This window comes from Schistocerca gregaria, chromosome 3 (genome assembly GCF_023897955.1).
Source record: "Schistocerca gregaria isolate iqSchGreg1 chromosome 3, iqSchGreg1.2, whole genome shotgun sequence".
Classification (NCBI taxonomy): Eukaryota; Metazoa; Arthropoda; class Insecta; order Orthoptera; family Acrididae; genus Schistocerca; species Schistocerca gregaria.
Window position 1 is genome coordinate 128,050,065 of NC_064922.1, and position 22,979 is coordinate 128,073,043.

General features: G+C 44.2%; 1 protein-coding gene across 2 annotated transcripts in view; it reads left to right on the top strand.

The window, feature by feature from the left end:
- Positions 1–198: 198 nt before the first annotated feature.
- Positions 199–22,979, top strand: part of LOC126356267 (PHD finger protein 21A-like) — a 111,696-nt gene continuing 88,915 nt past the window's right edge. The window contains exons 1-3 of one of the 2 annotated variants that reach the window (XM_050007112.1): positions 199–376; positions 1,365–1,397; positions 1,492–1,557. In XM_050007112.1, coding sequence (XP_049863069.1) covers positions 299–376; positions 1,365–1,397; positions 1,492–1,557 — 177 coding nt within the window. In that variant the 5' untranslated portion in view covers positions 199–298. The remainder of the gene's footprint in view (positions 377–1,364; positions 1,398–1,491; positions 1,558–22,979) is intronic. The other variant, XM_050007111.1, reaches the window with a different exon arrangement.

A 22,979-nucleotide genomic window follows, 5' to 3' on the forward strand; every position in this document is an offset into this window, starting at 1 on the left:
TAAAAGGTGTAGTATTTAACGTCTTTACTTAAATAAAAATAAGGTATTAATAATGTTTTACAATTTTTGTGATATTTTAAAATGTAAAATTATTCCACCGAACATAAAACAAACATTTTATTCTAAAACTAGGACAGCGCACGACTATGCGTCGATTTCTTTATTGTGTGCTTCGGCATGCCTACCACTGCCACCTTTAGAAAGCACTCAGGCTGGCGGTGTGGTGTTGCATCGCGCCGACTCGGAAGACTGATGTGTTCATTTAAAATAGTGAGTGATTTTGTGTAGATACGTGAAAATGGAAGTGTCAAAAGCATTCCAGGCAGATATTAGGCATATCCAGAATCAACTCAAGATTGCTATCCTGAATCATCAGGTAAGAAATGAAGTTATATTTGAGCTTCTTTACTTCGCTAAGCTGTTTTCCGGAAAGTCAGACACAGGCGCACTTGCTGAACTACGTCTTCGCACTTCTTGGCGATAGTTCACAATGAACACAATGGAAAAAAAATATTCATCAGCAAGAAAATAATGCGCGCTCGCTGATCTGTACACTGTACATTAATACAGGAGTCAATTTCTGCCTGTTTAATCGTTGTTAGCTGCGGAGTAGTTTGATTTCTATGTGACCGCGTAGTGTACTCACTGAAGCAAGATAACTAGAAAACTTACTGCCTGCATAACTCTGCGTCATATTTGAAATAAAGTCGTGCGTGTTTGGTTATTTCTCATTAGTATCCTGTCGTTAAACTTATAAGTTGGCGACACATGGTTCTGTTACAGTAGGAGTCATGACTAAAGAAGGTACTTTTCGAAACTTTTGGAATATGACGACGCCTTGAGGAGCAACTAAGATAACTCGTGGACTCGACTTAAAACTTTTATTAACATAACTGAGTTAACAAACGGATGTTTAGTAGCCATCAAGGTCACATTCAGCCATCTGTAATAAGATTGCAGAAGTTTGAGGAATGGAAGGACGCTACACAACTTGCTCACAGTGATACGGATACAATATAAGTAACATGTGAATGAAAGTAGTGTGTCCATAGTAGATCTGTGTAAGATGTGCAGTGGCTAGGAGATAAATGTCAAACACAAGCTTCACGTTAGTTCTGTGTAAAGGAAGCACGCGACGTAAAGTGCGGTTCTCAGCGTTACTTTACCAAATTTTAATTGACAGACTATAGTTATCAGTCCTTAACTTTGTTAACATTTCATCGTGTAATGCATTAGCATAAATTATATCATTTGTTCTTTTTTGTTATGAATTGTAGTTATATTACTGTCTGTGACATTACACCTTTTTTGTTTTGCTTTGTGGTTACTTGTGTGCGTTGTCATTAATAAAACGCTGCTTGCAGGTGATGGTGAAGAAGAAAAATGAAGATCCGACCGTAAGTTTTTTTTAAATAGTTTATACACATTTTTGAAGTACGAGCATTAGAGAACCCCTGAAAGTAATCGAAATTTCAATGTTTATTTTTTCAGAATATCCATATCCAGGTGCAACTCCGTGATGCTCAGAGGCACATCATATCTCTCGGTGAAATACAGGTATGTGTGATTTACGTGGTTTTTTCCATAAGCTCCTCCCAAAACGTTGTTAGTCGTTCACCCGACTTACATCCCGTATAGTTACGATGATTACAAAAGAACGTTATGTATGTCTCAAGAGAAACGAATATTGTGCAGTCGTTATTTCTGTCATACCGAAATTTTCACACACAAAACGTTCTTGTCTGTGTAAATCTTTATGTAAACAGGTCTGCTGTAATTTCAATGCAAAAGATAATCGCTCTTGTTCACATTAACAATTGAATGCGTTGACAGTAACAATAGTGATTTAATACGGTATGCCAAGGTTGATAAATACAATGAGAGATACGTTTAGAACCAGTGGATTCGACGTTGAGGTTGTATGCAAATGACAAACGCGAATTGAAAGTGTTAACGCCGACTAAGCGAGATGAATTATAACTGACTTTATTTACCCCAAGAATACTGGCTAAAGAACGCATGTAGTTGAAAAATGGTCATATGAAGAATATTCTTGAACGTGGTCACAAAGCCAGGCAACAGGTCCGCAACGCCCGCGTAGGATAGATGTCAGAACAGCCAATACTTTTTGTCTTTCATGTTTAACCTTCTCTCTCATTTTCTTGCAGTATCTGCCTTGACTTGTGCGGCAATTCAGTGGGATACATACAACAGATACGAAAGATTCGAGCAAATTGCCCTTTAAATTGATCGTCGTACCTTACAATCTTCATAATCTCATAAACTCGGTTTTTTGGCTGAAATTAACTCCATTCTGAAGCTGGCACGCAGAACCGCTAAATTCATGCTTGTTTCCAATTAATCGTACATCCGACTAGATATGTATATTTCTTTGAACGGCAGCTGAAGGCATTTGGCCCTTCTGAAAACAATTCTGGCCAGACACACATGAGTGTGGTGTCCATTTGAAAGTCTGGAAAAGTGTCAATAGGGGTGCGCAGTACTTAATCAAGGTGCACCTCCAAAATACAAAGCAAACTTCGAAAACGGCGCTCCGTTTCCTGGGCATGGGACGATACGTTCGGGTCTGTTCTACGCAACTGTCTTAACTAAGCGAGAGAATGTAGTAGGGCACAGAATTTGATTTAGAAGACAGTTGTATAGTGCATTGTTATTCCATAAATAAACTGTCAAGAAAAATGTGAATTCTCCTTTGTTACAACATCTTACAATGATGTAGGAGTGCTGTAATTTTAGACACTGAGCGGCCTGTGATCTGTGCGCTTCATGTTCTCAGCGATACTTTCCATTCTACTTTAATCCTCTAACGGTTTTGTTTTCTAACGTTAGGGTCTCGGGTCCTACCCAGCTAAATATTATTTTTGAGCGAAAGATGAATCGTCAACAATACAGGAGAAGCGAAAACCCACTACTGGTGTCTCCTGTCTTTATAGACTAACGAATGGCGACAGATTTGGTCGTGCAGGTGTGGAATGGAATTTACGTATTGAATGGGGTTCTACTGACAGTGAAACATAAAGTGCTAAAGTTGCCGGTAATTTTTGATGTATGAATGCTTATTCATTCGCCTTCAGAATCTGCCGTCTAGATCCTTTTGGAGGCAGAACGCCAGTAAAAAAAAAAAAAAAAAGCGAGGAAAGGAATTTGAGTGATTTCGATTGGGGAAACATTCCGCCACACGCTGTCAGTGATTCACGGAAATACTAAATTCAGATTTCTTGATTGGTGTTTGAGGAGATATTGAGAGATGACGCGTCGGAGACTCCATTGGATGCGTAATCGGGGAGGAGTCGACTTGAAATCTCCTCTCGGGCATCCAGATTTGCGTTTTCCAATTTTTCCCTGACTGATTTCAGGCGATTCTTTCACTAGCCGGCACATATGTAAAGCTTTGTCGTACTTCCTTCGACGTTTGCGCCTGGTTAGAGGGCGACGGATTGATAAGAGAAAAAAAAAATCGACACTGTAAATGTTTTCATTTTGATACTTAGTTCAGAGATCTTACAAATGTTTTAATACTCATTAAGGTAGAACGAGCTGCTAGAATACTGTGACTAACCACAGAGCCAAGGTCTGTACTCCAGATTTTCAGGCAAATACATGCTAAAATAGCAGAGGTGGGTGTTGGAGGATTTAGAGTTCCTAATATACAACCACGGGCGTCTGCAGAAGTTAACCCAAATGTGGGCAAGACTCGAAAATTGGTTATTTTTATATAAATGAGTTGGTTAGTTTCTAGACGTGTCATGCCACAAGAAATAAATTTTATAAGTGATACAGAAGAACGTCACATCTCAGAAAATTGTCCACTCATTCTAGAAGTGAGTAGTAAGTAAAACCTCTGTACTCCAGATTCTAGGAGGGATGGGGGAGGGGGGGTCGGCGAGCAAGTGCCCCTTCCTTCACCCTTGCTGACGCGTATGCTTGCAACGAAAAGAAACTTCCATATGTCGGAACTGGGGTATAGGAGATGTTTTTAATTAAACTCAGCGCCAGAAAAAAGTGAAACGTTAGTGGATGGGTAAGTGTAATTGTTTACTTTTATATATAGTGAAGTGTTTGACATGTGCAGTCGCAGCCGTGAAGTTACAGTGCGTGTGCGGGGAACGTACGTGCTTCGTGGAGATGCCAGTGTAAACGGCCTTGAATTTCCAGTTTTCTTTTGCTTCGCTGAAAAGTTTCGTTCAGAAGACCGAAGAGTCTTGTTCGTTAGTGTAGGTGTTCATCGTTCCGTGCACGTGGTTTCTGATATAGCGCCTTATGTTGGGGTGACTGAGCGACAGAACCTCGAGTTGGTTCGCAGGCACTCTCGCCTGCCAGGTGGCGTTGCATGTAGCGAGGTAAGCCTATAGAGGGCACAGCTGCCCACGTGCGAGACAGTGACAAGGTGTCCCCCCACTCCGCTCCGGCGAGCGAATCACGCTGCGAAGCGATCGGGAGTGCAACGATTGTCCGAAACCAAAACTTTCCGCACGCCGCTGGCGCGCAGTTTTTTCAGCACTATTGTATACGAATGCCGTCGTTTTTCACAAAAAGAATACTTTTTGTACTAATCGTTTTCCCAAATTGTTGTGGTCTTAAAGTCCAGAGACTGGTTTGATGCAGCTCTCCACGCTACTCTAACCTATGCAAGCTGCTTCATCTCAGAGTAACTACTGCAACCTACATTCTTCTGAATCTGCTTAGTGTATTCATTTCTTGGTTTCTACGGTTTTTACCCTCCTCGCTTCCTTCCAGTACTAAATTAGTGATCCCTTGATGCCTCAGAATATGTCCTACCAACCGATCCCTTCTTCTAGTAGAGGTGTGCCACAGATTTCTCTTCTCCACAATTCTGTTCAGTACCTCCTCAATAGTTGTGTGATCTATCCATCTAATCTTCAGCATTCTTCTGTAGCACTACATTTCCAAAGCTTTTATTCTATTCTTGTCTAAACTACTTATAGTCCATGTTTCACTTCCATACATGGCTACACTCCATACAAATACTTTCAGAAAGGGCTTCCTGACACTTAAATCTGTAGTCAATGTTAACAAATTTCTCTTCTTCAGAAACGCATTCCTTGCCATGGCCAGTCTACATTTTATATCCTCTCTACTTCGACCATCATCCGTTATTTTGCTCCCCAAATAGCAAAAATCTACTACTTTGTCTCAATTTCCTCAACATCACCTGATTTATTTAGACTACATTCCATTATCCTCGTTTTGCTTTTGTTGATGTTCGTCTTATATCCTCCTTTCAGGACACTGTCGATTCCGTTCAACTGCTCTCCCAGATCCTTTGCTGTCTCTGACAGTCATCAGCAAACCTCAAAGTTGCTATTTCTTCTCCGTGAATTTTAATTCTTACTTTTTTTCATGTGCTTTCTCAATATACAGATGGAATAACAATGGGTATACGCTACAACCCTGTCTCACTCCCTTCCCAACCACTGCTTCCCTTTCATGCCCCTCTGGTTTTTGTACCAATTGTAAATAGCCTTTCGCTCCCTGTATTTTACCCCTGACACCGTCTCAAATTATTCGTCTTCATTCACCTTGTTGTTGCAGCTCAGTTTTTGTCTAGTATACAGTGTAAACCAGAACTTCGCCTACAAACTTTTAGAGATGGCAATATGGACGAAAACAAGGAAACAAAGTCCAGTAAACATGGGCCCTAAAATGCGCATATTATGAACAGTTCAATAGAAGAGATGTTTTATAGTATTGGAGATGAACGGAAGCTCCTAGATCTTAAGGTACTCACTTTAAAGCCTATTTTTCTTATTTTGGTCCGTAGTAGCACTTTTGAAAGTTTGTTGGCAGAGTTCTAGTCCACCCTGTATATATATATTGAAATACTGTTTTGCCCTGAGCGAACAAGAATTATTCTTGAAACTTCCTGGCAGATTAAAACTGTGTGCTGGACCGAGACTCGAACTCGGGACCTTTGCCTTCGCTGGCAAATGCTCTACCAGATTTCGAGTCTCGGTCCGACAACAGTTTTAATCAATCTGCCAGGAAGTTTCATATCAACGCACACTCCGCTGCAGACTGAAAATCTCATTCTGGAAGAATTATTCTTATTTAACAGTCAAACATGTTTCGGTTAAGTTTCACCATCGTCAGTGTGTTGATTTTCTTACTATCACAGACCTGTATTTATGTGGCTATCTGACATGTTTTCAGTACAGCTGATATGTTGCTCAAGTTTGTCATTTGTTGTTTCTGCTTTTTCATGCCTCTATGGGTATGTAAACTTTGACATAAAGTGTGTGCAAGAAAGCAGACGTCACACGCCTTCTAGAGGCATGAAAAAGCGGAAACAAAAAATGACACACTGCAGCAAAATATAAACTGTGCTCAATGTTAAAGAGCCGCATAAACATCAGTATGTGACAGTAAGAAAATACTCACTGACGATGGTGAAACTTAGCCGAAACATTTTTGGGCATTATCAAGAATAATTTGTTTGCTCAAACCAGAACCGTGTTTCCGTAATTATATATTGGCCTGTATGGTTCGAAACAGGTCTGGAAACTTTGTTTTTCTGTTCTGACGTTGGCACATCAAACGTACGGTTTCCCAGCGATTCAACAGTGCACTGAGATGATCGAACTCGCTGCCCAAGGGTGGTTTGTTTCACACAGGGAACAAAACGTACCAGTTCCGCGTCTTTATTGCAATTGTTTTGCGTACTGAGCGGGTGCTGGCTCTGTTGTGATTAAGAATGATGGGTTGTGTGTCGCTCAGAGTTAATTGTTCTTAGATTCTCCGAAAGTAATGACCGCGACGTGCCCAGGATGACCTAAAAAAATAGGATTTTTCGAATAAATGCTTCACGAAGATCTTGCCGTGTCGGATTAGCATTCAGTCTCAAAAACTGTCAACGATTTCCTCTGCCATCGCCAGCGGAGTTCGTTAGGATACGCGGCACTTACAATTCGGCCAACGGAAAAGAGTACCGAACGGCCTACTACAGTCTCTTGACGAAGCCAGCAGAGGAACTCGTCCAGACACACTGAAGACCAATCTGACGCGACAAGAGCTGCGTGAAACATTTATTCAAGAATGTCGCCCCGAAAAACTACACTATGTAATCAGAAGTATCGGGACACCCCCCAAAACATGTTTTTCATATTAGGTGCTTTGTGCTGCCAGATAATCCGTACCAGCGACCTCACATCGTGAGAGAGCAGAATGGGGAGCTCCGCGGAACTAACGTACTTCCAACGTGGTCAGGTGATTTGGTGTCATTTGTCATACGTCTGTACGCGAACTCCTGAACATCCCTAGGTCCATTGTTTCCGATGTGATAGCGAAGTGCAAACGTGGAGGGACACACACAGCACAAAAGCGTACGGGCCGACCTCGTCTATTGACTGACAGAGACAGCCGACAGTTAAAGACGGTCGTAATGTGTAGTAGGCCAAACGACGCCTCGCTTGGTGTAAGGAGCCTAAACATTGGACGACTGAACAGCGGAAAAACGTTCTGTGGAGTGACGAATCACGGTACACAATGTGGCGATCTGATGGCAGGGTGTGGGTGTAGCGATTGCCCGATGAACGTCATCTGCCAGCGTGTGTAGTGCCAACAGTAAAATTCGGAGGCGGTGGTGTTATGGTGTGGTCGTGTTTTTCGTGGAGGGGGCTTCCACCCCTTGTTTCGCGTGGCACTGTCACAGCACAGGTCTACAGTGATGTTTCTAGAACCTTCTTGCTTCCCACTGTTGAAGAGCAGTTCGGAAATAGCGATTGCGTCTTTCAACATGATCGAGCACCTGTTCATAATGCACGGCCTGTGGCGGAGTGGTTATACGGCAATAGCATCCCTGTAATGGGCTGGCCTGGCGTGGCCTGCACAGTGTCCTGACCTGAATCCTATAGAAGACCTTTGGGATGTTTTGGAACACCGACTTCGTGCCAACCAACCGACATCTATACCTCTCCTCAGTGCAGCACTCGGTGAAGAATGGGCTGTCATTTCCCAAGAAACCTTCCAGCACCTGATTGATCGTATGCCTGCGAGAGTGGAAACTGTCAAGACTAAGGGTGGGCCAACACCATACTGAATTCCACCATTACCGATGGCGGGCGCCATTTTCAGCCACATTTCCGGATACTTTTGATCAGATAGTTTACATTTTTAAGCTATAATTTTCTTAGAAGTGCCTGGCGAACGAATAACTTACGTTGGATTACGTTCAGCTTGGAACGCCCAAACAATTGATTGCCCGTGGTATTCGGGTCGTTCGTGTACATCGAAGTTTACTCTGCCGTTACGACCTAGTAACGAATTATGTTAATAGCTCAGTCGAAAGTTTCCAGCATTTGCTTGGCCAAGAGCCTGTTTTTGAGCTTTGGTCAATATTGTGCGGAATCCCTCGGCAACTGATCTTCACAGCCAGCTATTCAAGCAGGCAAGCCTGTATCTCACGGTAGGCCACGTGCCAGTATTTTTCAGTCTTTTTTCAAACATCGATGTTTTTTGCAACAACTACCGATTTCGTTCGAACTGCACGAAATTTATCACTGACGGAAGCACGGCCACGACGAAATTCTGCAACAAAGTAGTCTTTTTGTGGAGGTGATTGGTTGCCAGGATATTAACTGAATGAGTTAGAGGCGTTGTTGTTGAGACTTGACGAAAATTGTAAGCATTAGCTCGGCGAAAACACTGACATGAGGTTTCCGTTTATTCTCAATGCTGTTTGTTTGAACACTTTCTGCAGACTCTGCCAATTTGGAAGCCGTCAGTGTTTTAACAATAACAAGTCGCGAATTGTGGATCGATATTGTAAAATCTCTTTAATTCAATTTATGCATTCATTTATTAAGCCAGGAGATCTGTAATAGGATAGGTCTTTGATACTAGTCTGCCATCACCGAGGGGACATGTACAGCTTTATACTTATACGGTTATGGTGTCTGTTCTTTCGGACATGTCCGAAAGAAGGTACCATTGATGACCAGCAGCCGTCTAGAACGAAATTAGAGTTATATATAAATACCTTCAGCTGCTGACGGGCGTTGATATATATCAACGGGGGCAGGTGAAAATGTGTGTTGGGTAGGGACGCTACGAATGTGGTGTGTGGACATGTAAGGTGAAAATTTGGGTCTTGCGGGAGGCGTGCGCGCGATGGTCCCTGCAGTCTCACTATCCTCTGCGCCCTCGGTGGCTCAGATGGATAGGGCGTCTGCCATGTAAGCAGGGTACGCCGGGTTCGAGTCCCGGTCGGGGCACACATTTTCACCTGTCCCCGTTGATATATATCAACGCCCGTCAGCAGCTGTAGGTATTAATATATGATTATAATTATGTACAGCTTTGGTGTACTGTTTCCATGTTAACAGAATGGAAAAATGCGAAGCTTGAATGTCACCTTTAGTGACAAAAGACGTCCACCACCACGACTTCCCAAAAAATTTGGAAGTAACTGTTGATAGAAACTTTTCATAGAAAAAACAGAATACACCACAGCAAAACTGAGATGGTGTAATATCATCATATAGAAGCTGAGTGGTATCTCATAGGGCGTGAGAGCTGCGACACCAAGATACGACGTTCTTCCTTGGGATAGAAGTCTCATTATTGAATGGAGCATGGGAGGAATGGTTGCTGTGTATGCCCTCGTGCATCTTATTACTGGTCCAATTTAATCATAGTCATCTCTACAGGCCCTGTACCTAGCGAGCTGGAAAATACTCAAACTTTACTCTGAATGTTTTTTCAGTTTCCGAATTAGGTTTTCGGTATCATTCTTAGTTCTGCCTCACTGAGGTGACAAATGTGATGGTACAGCGATATGCATGTATACAGATGTAGTATCGCGTACACGAGGTATGAAAAGGCAGTCCATTATAGTGGAGCTGTCATTTGTACTCAGGTGGTCCATGTGAAAAGGTTCCCTGCGTGATTATGTCCGCCTGACGGGAATTGACAGACTCTGAACGCGAAATGGTACGTTAAGTTTAGGAAATAATTAGGGAATTCAGTATTCCGAGGTCCACAGTGACAAGTGTGTACCGAGAATGCCAAATTTCACGCATTATCTAGAAACCACGGGCAACGCAGTGGCAGACGGCTTTCTCTTAACGACGGAGAACAGTGACGTTTGCGTTGTCAGTGCTAACAGGCAAGTTTGAAATAACCGCAGAAATGAATGGGGCATTCGACGAACGTATATTGGGGCAGTGCAGCGAAATTTGGCAGCAGACGACCGACGCGAGAATTATGTGGCCACCCAGATCGCCCGTCATGAATCGCATCAAACGTTTGTGGGACATAATCGAGAATTCAGTTCATGCACAAAATCCTGCACCGGAAACTCTTTCGGCATTATGAACGGTTATAAAGGCAGCATGGCTAACTATTTCTGCAGGGACTTCCAACGACTTGTTAGTTCCATGCCACGTCGAGTTGCTGCACTGCGCCGGTTATAAGGAGGGCCGACACGATGTTACGGTATATCCCACGACTTTTGTCACCTGTATTTGCTGTGCGTTTTTTTCCTACTCTCAAATCTCACTCACTTAAGCAGTATTGCACTGTGTCCAATTTAAGTGCGTTTAAGCAAGAGCTGTCACTCAAGTCGCACTTTTCCAGTAAATGGAAACAGGCTGAGAGATCCATTTCGCTACCTATTCCTCGCCTTGTTGCTACCAGGTATCATACGACTTCACTGAACCCAGTTACGATCACGTCTCGCTAGGTCTAATATCGAAAGATCTGGATGTTCCACTCTATTAGGATACCTGTCCCTACGATTTACCAGTTTGCGTTATGTTCAATCGCCGTTCGAACAAACGATACTTAAGCACTTGGGAAAATAAGAGATGCACATCAGGAGACGTCACGGTAATTCGGCGTGACACGGTCTTTAGTGGCATCAGTTCCGTGGTGACGAGTATCGAAGTTTCTTCATTGATCATTAGATCCCACAGAGCTAACGGTACAGAATTGCTGGGCAACCGATGCTACTTTCTGGTATTTCGTACGGGATTAAGAACTTTTGATTTAGCGGGCCAGTCCAGGACTGCGTGCGTGCAGCCCGCTGAACACGGCTGATGACGTCTTGGAAGACGGGAGCCACCCTCCATGCTGAACTGCACTCAACCCTGGCCGTCGGTGCGCTCCTGGGCTCCAATCATTATTTGAAAAAAAGAGGCAAAATTCGCGACTCTACACACACTACACGCTACAGTCCCGTACCCGTGTTTCGCCCACCGATCATTTTGTGCCGTACTTGAATCCAGATGTCCAGTGCGTGCAATACCCTTCGCACTGCTGGCTAGCAAATTGATAGGAATGGAACCGGATTCACCGACGGCAGCAAATCTGTCATGTCTGAAGCCGATTGTCATTGACGAGGCGTGACAGCTGTATCCAGCCCCTTTAGATTCGAATCTCTCTGCGACCACTGTTGTAATGCCGTGTTACATGACAAATGGTACACCACGAGAGCTGTTCAAAAAGTATCCGAATTTTATTTATAAAATCAGTCTTTATTCAGGTAAAATTGACACTAGTCATCTTCAAAGTAGTCTCCTAAGCCCCTTCACACCGCTTCCAATGCTGCTGCCACTGCCGGAAGCATAGCCGGAAAGCATGTTTTGGTATGGCGCGCAGCGGCTCCATCGAATTCTGCGTAATGCCTTCCCCGTATTAAAAATGGCCCCTTTAAGCATCTTTTTCAGTTTAGGGGAAAGCCAGAAGTCACTAGACGTTAAATAAGGGGAATAGGGAGGCTGACAAACAGCCATATTGTTTGGCCAAAAAACTATTAATTGAGAAAGATGAGCAGGTCCATTATTGTGGTGAAGGTACCCCAAAGTCCGGCCGCTCACTGCTTCACGGAGCCGTTGCAGAACCTCGTGGTAGTACTCCATATTGACACTAGTACTTGGTAGGGCATACTCGTGATGGACCACGCCATCGGAGTCAAAACAGACGGTCAGCATGACTTCCACATAGCTGATGACGTGTTTTTAATCTGAGGGATAATGGACGTCTCCAGTGCGATGATTAGAACTTTGTTTCTGGTTCGAACCCGTAAACCCAGGACTCATGACCAGTGACCACTGTGTTAAGAAAGTTGGGATTACCGTTTGCAGTATCCAACATGTCCTCTGCGATCTTCCAAGCAAGTTACTTCTGCTCAGTTGCTAGCAACGTCGACACAAATTTTGCTGGGATCTTCCTGATATAAAAACGTTCCGTTAAAATGGAATGAATGGATACAATACTAATTTCGTCCATCCTGCGTCACCACGTGATCAATAAAAGCCTCATTCGCGCATTTTGGGAGTCTACTTGAATGTTCTTTAAACTTCACGGATGAGTGGCCGTCTTTGGAGCGGTTGTACCGCTCCTTTGTGTGTTGCCCATTGTTTCGTCACTAAACTCTTGAATCAAGCGGATTGTTTCAGCTTGAGTATCGCTAAGCTTAAAAAATTATGCAGGGACGTTCTTCCACTTTGTCATTTTGCACACAATACAAAATTCAACGTATACTAGCTACAAGTGTTCACTTGTCTACGGCTAGCCAGCAACTAGTTGTTCCCGCAGTCGTGAAACACATGAGGCATGCGGATTACGTATGCCCACAAACTTAGAATATCGTCCTGTTCATTATTGGTTTCAACAATAAAAAATAACGTCGCATACTGTTTGATCAGCCCTCGTAAACAAGTTGGCCAGTTCACGCTGAGAAACCAAAAGATCGAGCAACTCTATTCATGGTTTGTCGTCAGCACATCCAAATACAATACTTTCTGTCATTCTGTCATGTCGCCGTGTCGCCCCGTCTTTCCATACAACCGACTGGCACATACACCACCACTTCGGTACCATCTGCGGAGCGCTACAGGTCAACCTTTCATCACGTTTGCTCCATCTCCAGGGCTACGACCGGGACTAGCATATCTTCTAAGGGGGTAACAAATATTCACCTGTTGAGCGTACTAAAATTAGCGGCGTACATATTTTAATGGAAAACGAAAGACTTTGAAGCACGATCCCACTTGTATGAAGCTATATTGGCATATTGTACGGCCCGTCGAGTTGTATATCAACATAACAGGGTCACTCACCTTCGGACACATGGTTTGCAGCAGCAACTGGATATCTTGTAAAAGCCACCCGTTAGCTGCCGTAGTTCTAGCAATCGTGCCTAGGTGGCAGATGAGACATGGACGTCCGGAGAAATTTATCCAGGGAGCAGGGGAAGACGATAATGGCGCCATTTCAGATTTAAATACGTTGGTCATCTTCGAGACGTGTCATGTCGCAAGAACTAAATTTTTGCAGGTGCCACAAATAACTTATTATATCTTATAGAATTGATGGTTATCCCTTCACTGCTAGAAGTGCATGAGAATTCTGTAATGATTAAAAACTATATGCTCTAATTTCCATGGGAACGGGGCGGTGGAATGGGGGGGGGGGGGGGAAGAAGTTCGTTACTCCCCCTTCAATTCCTCCACCTGTTGCGACTGGTGCCGGTAATGCAGGCTATGGCAACGTCATCGCATCATGTGGCACACGGGTTTCTTGGGGAAAGCTAAGGGAGACCAAACGTCTTAGAGACGGCGTTCGATGATCGGAAGAGTGCGTGAAGTGACGTGTTTCTCGACAGTAGGCGGGCGGTGCAGCGATGGTCTATTAAATTGTCGCAGCAGCTGTTAACTCCGGGTGCAGCATTCGACCAAATTCATACTGCTGTCGGCATGCGATCGGCAATGGATGTGTGATCCTGCTGTTACTAGCAACCAGGGAAGGAAGATTACTGTTTGTCCCGACGACGTAAAGGTCATCAGTTGTGGCAGAAAATAGACCGCGTCCTTTTTCAAAGGAATCATCCCGGCATTCGCCTTAAGGGTATTTGCGTTAATCTATTGGGGAAACCACAGAAAGACCCGGTGGAGATGTGAACCGACTTCCTCTCGAATGAGTCCAGTATACTGACCTCTGCACTTTCCCTTAGATGAAGTGGATAAGAACGGGAAGAAAAACGGAGTGGAATGATGATGGTCGTGATAAGAACAGAGTTGTTGGTGACTTCTGAAATTTTCCCGGCGTATTTGTTCTTCTATAATTTCCGGGTATGCAGCCGGATCCCGTCGACATTCTGCCACGATATTTCGGCCCAGAGACGTCCGGCCATCATCAGGTGAGTACACAACTACTGAAGAGCCCAGGTGCAGTCGCGGTATTTATGCCGATTCTCGCGCACGTGTTGACATGCGCGGCATAGCCGAGTTGTACGTGCTGCCCTCGGTGGTGAAAGTAAAAGATCATCTAGTCATTGAGTATCGAATGACGCTGTCTATTCCGCTGTGAATGTATAATTTTACTAACAGGATTCCAATTTTTATCCATGTAATATCGGACGATGAAAACCTCCACGCAGAATTAGAACTCTTGGAGAAGGTTTTTAAAGAGAATGGCTACACTTCACGCCAAATAAGAAAGGCCATGCGCAACTGTCATAACAAGAAGCAGCGCACTGAGGACGCTGATGACGACTTTAAATCAACTGCGTTTCTTCCATACGCCGGGAATGTGTCGTCGAAAATAGGCCGATTACTGAAGAAGAATAAAATCAAGGTTATCTTCCGTCCACCAGCAAAGAACCGGGCCCTGGTTGGATCCGTTAAAGACGATTTACAACTGAAGAAAGCAGGCGTCTACAAAATTCCCTGTGAATGTGGCTGTCCATATATTGGCCAGACGACAAGAACTGTCCATGAACGATGTACAGAATATGAAAGATACACCCGTCTGCGGCAACCGTCAAAATCGGCAGTAGCAGAGCACTGCATTTCATTGGGACATTCAATGGAATACAATGGAACAAAAATTTTAGCTCCGGTTTCCGGATTTTGGGATTCCGTAATCAAGGAATCATTGGAAATACGTCAACACGTGCGCGAGAATCGGCATAAATACCGCGACTGCACCTGGGCTCTTCAGTAGTTGTGTACTCACCTGATGATGGCCGGATGTCTCTGTGCCGAAATATCGTGGCAGAATGTCGACGGGATCCGGCTGCATAACCGGAAATTATTAGAAGAGTTGTTGGTGATGGTGGTGGAGATGGTTTCGAGAAGAAAAATTATGAGATGGCGTATAAAGTCAGTACTTCTCCATTGTATCCTCATATGAAACAGTAACAACATCCTACTAAGACCAACAAATGTTAGCACAACTAACGTAGCAATGCGGTATCAGACATTTTACGTAGTCACAGATCTCGCGCGAAGGGAAAGGCAGCACACATTTTTTTCCGCAGATGAGGCGGTTGTCTATTAGGAAGTGTTGCCGCATACCGATTGTTGTAATAACTACGTAATCTAGACAAACTGTGTGATGTTCCAACCACTGCTCGCCCCCCCCCCCCCCCCCGTCCCCCTCTCTCATGTCGTTCTGTCACTTTTCTTGTTAACATCACTTGATAAGACAGTTGGCAATCAACGCACACCACGTCGGACAGCTCTTCGAAACAAGCGCCCAGTCTCATAAATACATCTTGGTAGTCAGTCAGTTAATCGGACGAATGGTGTTCGGCGTATTCACGTCGGTTCCGTTTACTGACATAGCGTGGTGGAAACGGCAGACAGTTCTCCTAGCACGTCAACTGCAATTGATGGAGGCCCAGCGTTTTAATGCACACTGCTTTGGACCATTGCCTCTGCTGACCTTCACCTGTACAAACAAATACGTTTCTGCATTATGTTCCAGAATTACACCTCGTGTTTTCCGTCAGTATTTCCAAACGCTCTGTAGATCTACGGATTATGGAAATACAGGTTTGCCTTTTTTCAGTCTATATTCTAAGATAAAACGTAGGGCCAGTATTGCCTCGCATATTGCAAACTTCCTCCCGAGTACAAATATTCATCCCTCAGTCTTTAAATTCTGAAGGTAGCAGGGATAAAATACAGAGACGGAAAGGTCATGTACAAATTGTACAGATCCAGCCTGGGGGATTCTACATTTCTGATCCGCTAGCCACCTTGCGGTGTGTGGTGGAGAGTATTTTGTGTTCCGCTGTCACTTCTTCCCTTTCCTGTTCCAGTCACGAATGGTTCGCGGGAAGAAAGATTGCCGGTAAGCCTCCTTGCGGGTTCGAATCTAATTTCTTTGTCATGGTATTTTCGCGAGATATATACAGGAGGAAGCAGTATATTTGTTGACTATTCGAAGAACGTACGCTGTCACAATTTTAATAATAATAAAAAAGAACACCTTGCTGCAGAACGTCTATCTTGCAGAGTCTGCCACTAGAATTGGTTGATCATCTCTGTGATGCTTTCGTGCTTACTACAAAAAAGCGCCAAAGAAACTGGACTAGGCGTGTGTATCAGTACAGATATACGTAAACAGGCAGAACACGGCGCTGCGGTCGGCATCGCCTATACAAGACAAGTCTGGCGCAGTTGTTAGATGGGTTATTGCTGCTACAAAGCAGGTTATTAAGATTTAAGTGTGTTCGAATGTGGTGTTACAGTCGGTGCACGAGGGATGGGACACAGGGTCTCCGAGGTAGCGATGAAATGGGGATTTTCCCATATGACCATTTCACAAGTGTACCGCGAATTTCAGGAATCCGATAAAACATCCTCCGACATCGCTGGGGCCGGAAAAAGATCTAAAAGAACGGGACCAACGATGACTGAAGTGAACCGTTCATCATGACAGAAGTGCAACCCTTCCACAAATTGCTGTAGATTTCAATGCTGAGGCATCAACAAATGTGAGCTTGCGAACCATTCAACGAAACATCGATATGGGCTTTCGGAGCCGAAGGCCCACTTGTGTACCTTTGCTAACTGCACAACACACAGCTTTACACGCCTCGTCTGGGCCCATAAACAGCGACCTTGGACTGTTGGTGACTGAAAACATGTTGCTTGGTTGGACGAGTCTCGTTTCACATTGTATCAAGCGGATGGACGTGTACGGCGACAACCTCATGAATACATGGACCCTTTGTGTCAGCAAGAGACTGTTCAAGCTGGTGAAGGGTCTGTAATGGCGTGGGGCGTGTGCAATTGGAGTGATATGGCACCCCTGATATGTCTAGATACGACTCTTGACAGGTGACACGTACGTAAGCATCATGTCTGATCACCTGCATCCATTCATGTCCCTTGTGCATTCCGACGGACTTGGGCAATTCCAGTAAGACAATGCGACACCCACACGTCCAGAAATTCTACAGAGTGGCTCCAGGAACACAATTCCGCTGGCCACCAAACACCCCGATCATGAACATTATTGAGCGTATCTGGTATGCCGTGCAACGTGCTGTTCAGAAGAGATATCCACCCCCTCGTACTCAAACGGATTTATGGGCAGTCCTGCAGGATTCACGGTGTCAGTTTCCTCCCGCATTACTTCAGACATCAGTCGAGGCCATGTCATGCCATGTCGTGTTGCGGTACTTCTGCGTGCTCGCGAGGGCTCTACACGATATTAGGCTGGTGTGCCTGTTTCTTGCCTCTTTAGTGTAAGGAAGTGCTGTTCTTTGTCTCTTCTCTATTCCTGTGTCGATCCTCTCTGGTACAGATCCCATACTGACGAGCAGTATTAAAGTACTGGGCGAAGGAGGATGTTGTAAGACACCCTCTGTGTTGAGATAAATGTCCCGAGGATTCTTCCAAAGGATGTCTCTGGCAGTTACCTTTGCTGCGCGTAGTTTTCTGGGGTCGGTCCTCGTTAAATTGCTCCGCAAGCATATTCCTAAATATTTTATGGAAGTAACAGCTTCCTGTGATTGTTCTGCGATCTTGAAGTCATGCTAACGTGGATATTTTTGTGTATGTATACGCAATACATTTGTTTATGTTGAGTCAGCTACCTCTCTCTGTACCAAGCGTCGATACTCTGCAGATATTCCCGAATTTCGGTATAATTTTCTAGCGTTGCGACTTACCTGTGTAGAACAGCATCATCTGCTTAAAGCCTCCTATAATATGTCTTTTATATGTAACTGACAAAAGTAATGGTCCTATAAGAGTCGAAGGACATGAAAGTGAAGCAGCAATTGAGAATCTAGTGAGAGAGCGCTGTAGCCTATTTCGAATGGTGTTCAGCTTTTACAATGACCGAGTTGTGAAGGAAACCAACTAGAAAGTTCAGGAAAAAGAAATAAAAACTTTGAGCTTTGCCAGTGACGCATTTCTCCGAGCGATAAAGGATTTGGAAACGCAGTTGATAGTAGTAGTGCCGGCGTGACTGGCCGAGCGGTTCTAGGCACTTCAGTCTGGAATCGCGTGACCGCTACGGTCGCAGGTTCGATTACTACCTCGGGTATGGATGTGTGTCATGTCCATAGGTTAGTTAGGTTTAAGTAGTTGTAAGTTCTAGGGGACTGATGACCTAAGAAGTCCCATAGTGCTCAGAGCCATTTGAACCATTTTTGATAGTAGTAGTGCCTTGAAAGGAAAGGAGGTTATGACATGAGCATCAATAAAACAAGGAAATGGAGTGTAGTCGACTTAAGTGAGGCGATGGTGAGGAAATTAGTCGACAGGCTTGGTTATTTGGACATCAAAATAACTGATGGTGACTGAATTAGAGAGGATATGAAATGCAGATTGTCAATAGCGAGAAGGGCATTACTGAAAAGAGGAATTTGTCAATGTCGAATATGAATTTGTGTTACGGAAGCTTTTCTGAAGGTACTAGTCTAGAGATAGCCTTGTACGGAAGTGAAACGTGAACAATAAGTAGTTAAGATAAGAACAGAATAGAAGTTTTTGAAAAGTAGTGTTTCTTAAGAAAAGGTAATGTGTTGGGTTGGAGCAGACTCGTGGTACAATTTAACTAAATGAAGTATTAGGGTATCGATTGACAGAACAGCGTGCAACATCAAGGAAGTAAGTGGGAAGGAGTACAAATTGTATAGGGAGATCAGTGCCAGAATACACTAAAAAAGTTCAAATGGATTACGTAGCGCTAGTAATTCAGAGGTGGGACGTTTCCTCAGGATAATACTAGCATGGAGTACTGCATCGAACCAGGCTCAGAAAGAACTCGACAGCAACAATTGTTCAGTTTCCATTGCTGACGTGGTTATACTTATCAATTGCAGATGAATTGAAGTTAGGCCTATTGCATCAGCACCTGTTGGATCCACTTCTCGCTAGGCAGCGAAGCCCTCAGATACAGAACATCAGCTAGTTTTAAAAAAAACTTCACGGAAGAGAACGTTGGAAGTATTTGAGAGGGCGATAGTCTGAGATCCACGGGGAATGCCTGCAGAATCGTAGAAATCGCGTATTAGGCGAGCCGTAGAGCCCTTTGAATCGAAGGATTCTGACCTTTCGCAGCAGAAGCATGGCTCGCAGTTACAAACTGGGTGACTTCCATGCGTCCCACTACCGCCAGCGGATCATTGGCTCATCTGTTTAAGGTGTCTGGGATGCGCTTTGTCATGGTAATGGGAGGGGACCGACACACAATAAAGTCCACGTGGTTGGAGGAGGAGCTTTTATAAATGCACGATGCTATGTTGCTAATGTCTTTCCTCACGCTCAGCAGCGAAACAGATAACTGTAGGTGTTCTCACACCATAGTTGTTCTCCTCACACAATTACTCCTTACTTTTCAGATATTTTGATTGTGCAGAAAGGCAGTGATCGTGCATCGTTTCTGCTGAAAGTTCTTAAATGGAATTAACGAGTAGTAAATAACTAATGATGGTCGAAGTAGAGAGGATGTAACTGTAGACTGGCAATGGCAAGGAAAGTGTTTCTGAAGAAAAGAAATTTGTTAACATCGAGTATAGGTTTGTCAGGAAGTTGTTTCTGAAAGTATTTGTACGGAGTGTAGCCATGTATGGAAGTGAAACATGGAAGATAAACTATTTGGACAAGAAGAGAATAGAAGCTTTCGAAATGAGGTGCTACAGAAGAATGCTCAAAATTAGATAGGTAGATCACATGACTAATGAGGAGTTATTGAGTAGAATTGGGGAGAGTAGTAGTTTGTGGCACAACTTGACAAGAAGGGACTGTTTGGTAGGACATGTTCTGAGGCATCAAGGGATCACAAATTTAGCATTGGAGGACAGCGTGGAGGGTAAAAATCATAGAGGGAAACAAAGAGATGATACACTAAGCAGATTCAGAAGGATGTAGGTTGCAGTAAGTACTGGGTGATGAAGAAGCTTGCACAGGATAGAGTAGCATGGATAGCTGCATCAAACCAGTCTCAGGACTGAAGACAACAGCAGCAGCAGCAACAACAACAACAACAACGTTCTGCCCTTGTATGATACGTACGGTTCAGTTAAGTATATGGGGTCATACCCGATAAATTATCTTATTGCCAAAAAATAGGTTACCCAAAATGACCCGGAGAGCAGATGCCTATCATACACTATGTCTCCGGTGGTGGTGGTGGTGGTGGTGGTAGAGGTTATTGTTATTGTTAGAAGTAGTAGTGCTATTATTGTTGCATGTAGCTTAATAGCGAGTGCGTGTCTTTCGATAGATAATTAATTTACACGAAGAAACAAGCGACTGTTGATTAATACTACGAAGGAAGTTTCGTAAATAATGCACAGCTTGGTATTATTGTGGATTGTTTGATGCGGTAACAATGAAAATTGTCATGTAGTTGGGAGCTTGAGAAAGAAGCACGTGATTTGTTTTTTCTCTGTGTACTCTAACATAAAATTTGCGAGAGGTAGGAACGGACCCTGCAGGAATCTAGGGTACTGTGATTGTTGTAGACTAGAAGTCAAAATTGAAACTACAAGCGACAGAAACCGACAGTGCGCGGAGTGAAGTTTGTGGAGAGTTTAGAGTGGACCATAACACAGTTTCGCGTTGGGTTTATCGTTTTCGTGATGGTCGTATGAGCGCAGAAGATAAAGACCCAGGAGGCCAAAACGGCTGCAGCTGAACGAAGTGTGAAACTTAGGCAGGTGCTCTAGAAGACCGCAGTGAGACGTGTAAGAAAAACTCTGAAGCCACGGGAATTCCCCAAACGTCAGTATTCTGTATTATGACGTGATTTGAAGAAGAGAGAAATTTCTGCGATGTGTCCCACACTGTTAGACTGCTGAAGAGAAGCAGAAACGCCTGGACGTTGCAACGTTGCTCAAACGATTCGACCGTGAAGGTCGATAATTCTTACGTTGAATTGTCGCTATTGATGAAGCGTGGATTAGAGACTTTGAACCGGAATAGAAATCACAGTCCAATGAGTGGAGAGATTCAGATTCTCCGTGTCCAAAAAAAAAAATTCATCGCGCTGAATGAAAGCTCAAGCCAATGATTATTTTTGCTCAATATCACCAAGAATTGTTTGTCTCCAATCAGAAGATGCAATAAATCGAAAAAAGTGGCATTCCGAGGTACGAAGACGCGGACTCGGTTACTGCGGAAAAAACTGCAACGAAGAAGGAATGCATTTTTTGCGGAAATAATTCACTGTTTCATTTTTTCGCATCCTACAGCAGAAAATTTAGGAACCGCCGCACTGGAGTAGGTTATCTTGTGCTAGCGCTCTGTGAGCATGGCCCTGAGGGACGACGGCCCCAGTGTTGTCTGTCGGGTAGGGGTGGGAGGGGGGAGGTGGTGGTGGGGGGAGTGGCTAGGGAGGGCCTGGGTGGTGGGGGGGGGGGGGAGGGAGTAGGGGGCCTAGGGAGGCGCGCGCTCTTCATTTGCTCGCGGCACACGACTATCTAGCAGTTCTCAGCCGCGGAATCGATAAAGGCTAAGATTTCCGGAGCTCGCCACACGAACTTGGTGTGTCTTTCTGTCGTACGTAATGCAAACCACATGTCTTGAGTCATGGGCAAAGAATGCTGCAAGGATTATTCCTCTGCGAACAGCGTGTTCATAATTAAAGTTCCAATTTCAAAACGCCGTTGAAAGAGAACCACTGCTCAGAATGTCACATTTGGAAAGCGTATTATCGACGCAGGGGAAACGTCATGGGACTAAAGTTAAATAAAATTTTACCAACAGGTGGCGCTGTAAATGGGGTCGGCTACAAATGAGATGTATAACAATACGACGGCTATGGATTAAATTGCAAATTACACCATCCGTACTCTTCACCGTACGTGACTGTACAAGTTCGGCAGTCAGTAGTTGTAACACTGTTAGCTGGGTAAGCCGTGGGACAATCTAGCCCGGCGAGGTCCGAAATCGGTTTGTGATTATTCTGGGGCCAAAAACCGCATAAAAAGCAAAATGACATAGGTTTCTAACTGTCGTCAGACTGGCGCAAGACATGTTAAACATGTTGTCCACCGTTTTGTGCCAGAAGTTGAAATCTAGAAACAGCATGTGACACAACTGATCGGAGAGTCTCGGGGGTCACGTTCAGAATGCGCGGACAACGTGTTCCATCAATTCAGCTACGTTCATAATGGGAGCACAGAACATAACACATGTTAGATGACCCCACCGTGAAAAGTCCCGTAGAAAAGATAAGGTGACCTGGACGGCCAGACTGTAGGGAAATGACGGCTGATAATTGTGGCATTTCGAAAATGTTTGCAGTAGCCTCTTCACTAGCCGCTACAGTGTGCGTAAAAATGAACCTTCCCGCACATCCACGCTGTTGAATACGATAAACGATGCCGTTAACCAGCACCACAGAGTCGCCTTTGAAGTGTTACCGGTTGATGTGCATGCGGATTTTCCGTTGCCCATATTCTACATTTCTGCGTATTGGCATGTCCGTATACATGGAAGTGGGCATCGTCTGTCCACTAAATGGCCCATGGCCATTCAATTTCTTCTTTCATACGAGCAAGAAATTCCAGAGCGAAAGTTTGTCTTGCTGGCACGTTAGCACGAATTAACTCTTGAACATGTTCGATTTTGTGTGGTCAGCAGTGCAGAACGTTTCGTAGGATTTTGTGCACAGAGCTCACAGGCAAGTCAAACATTCGGGCATGCCCCGTGCGCTTTTGTTTCCACACCACCGCTCGACCCCTTCTG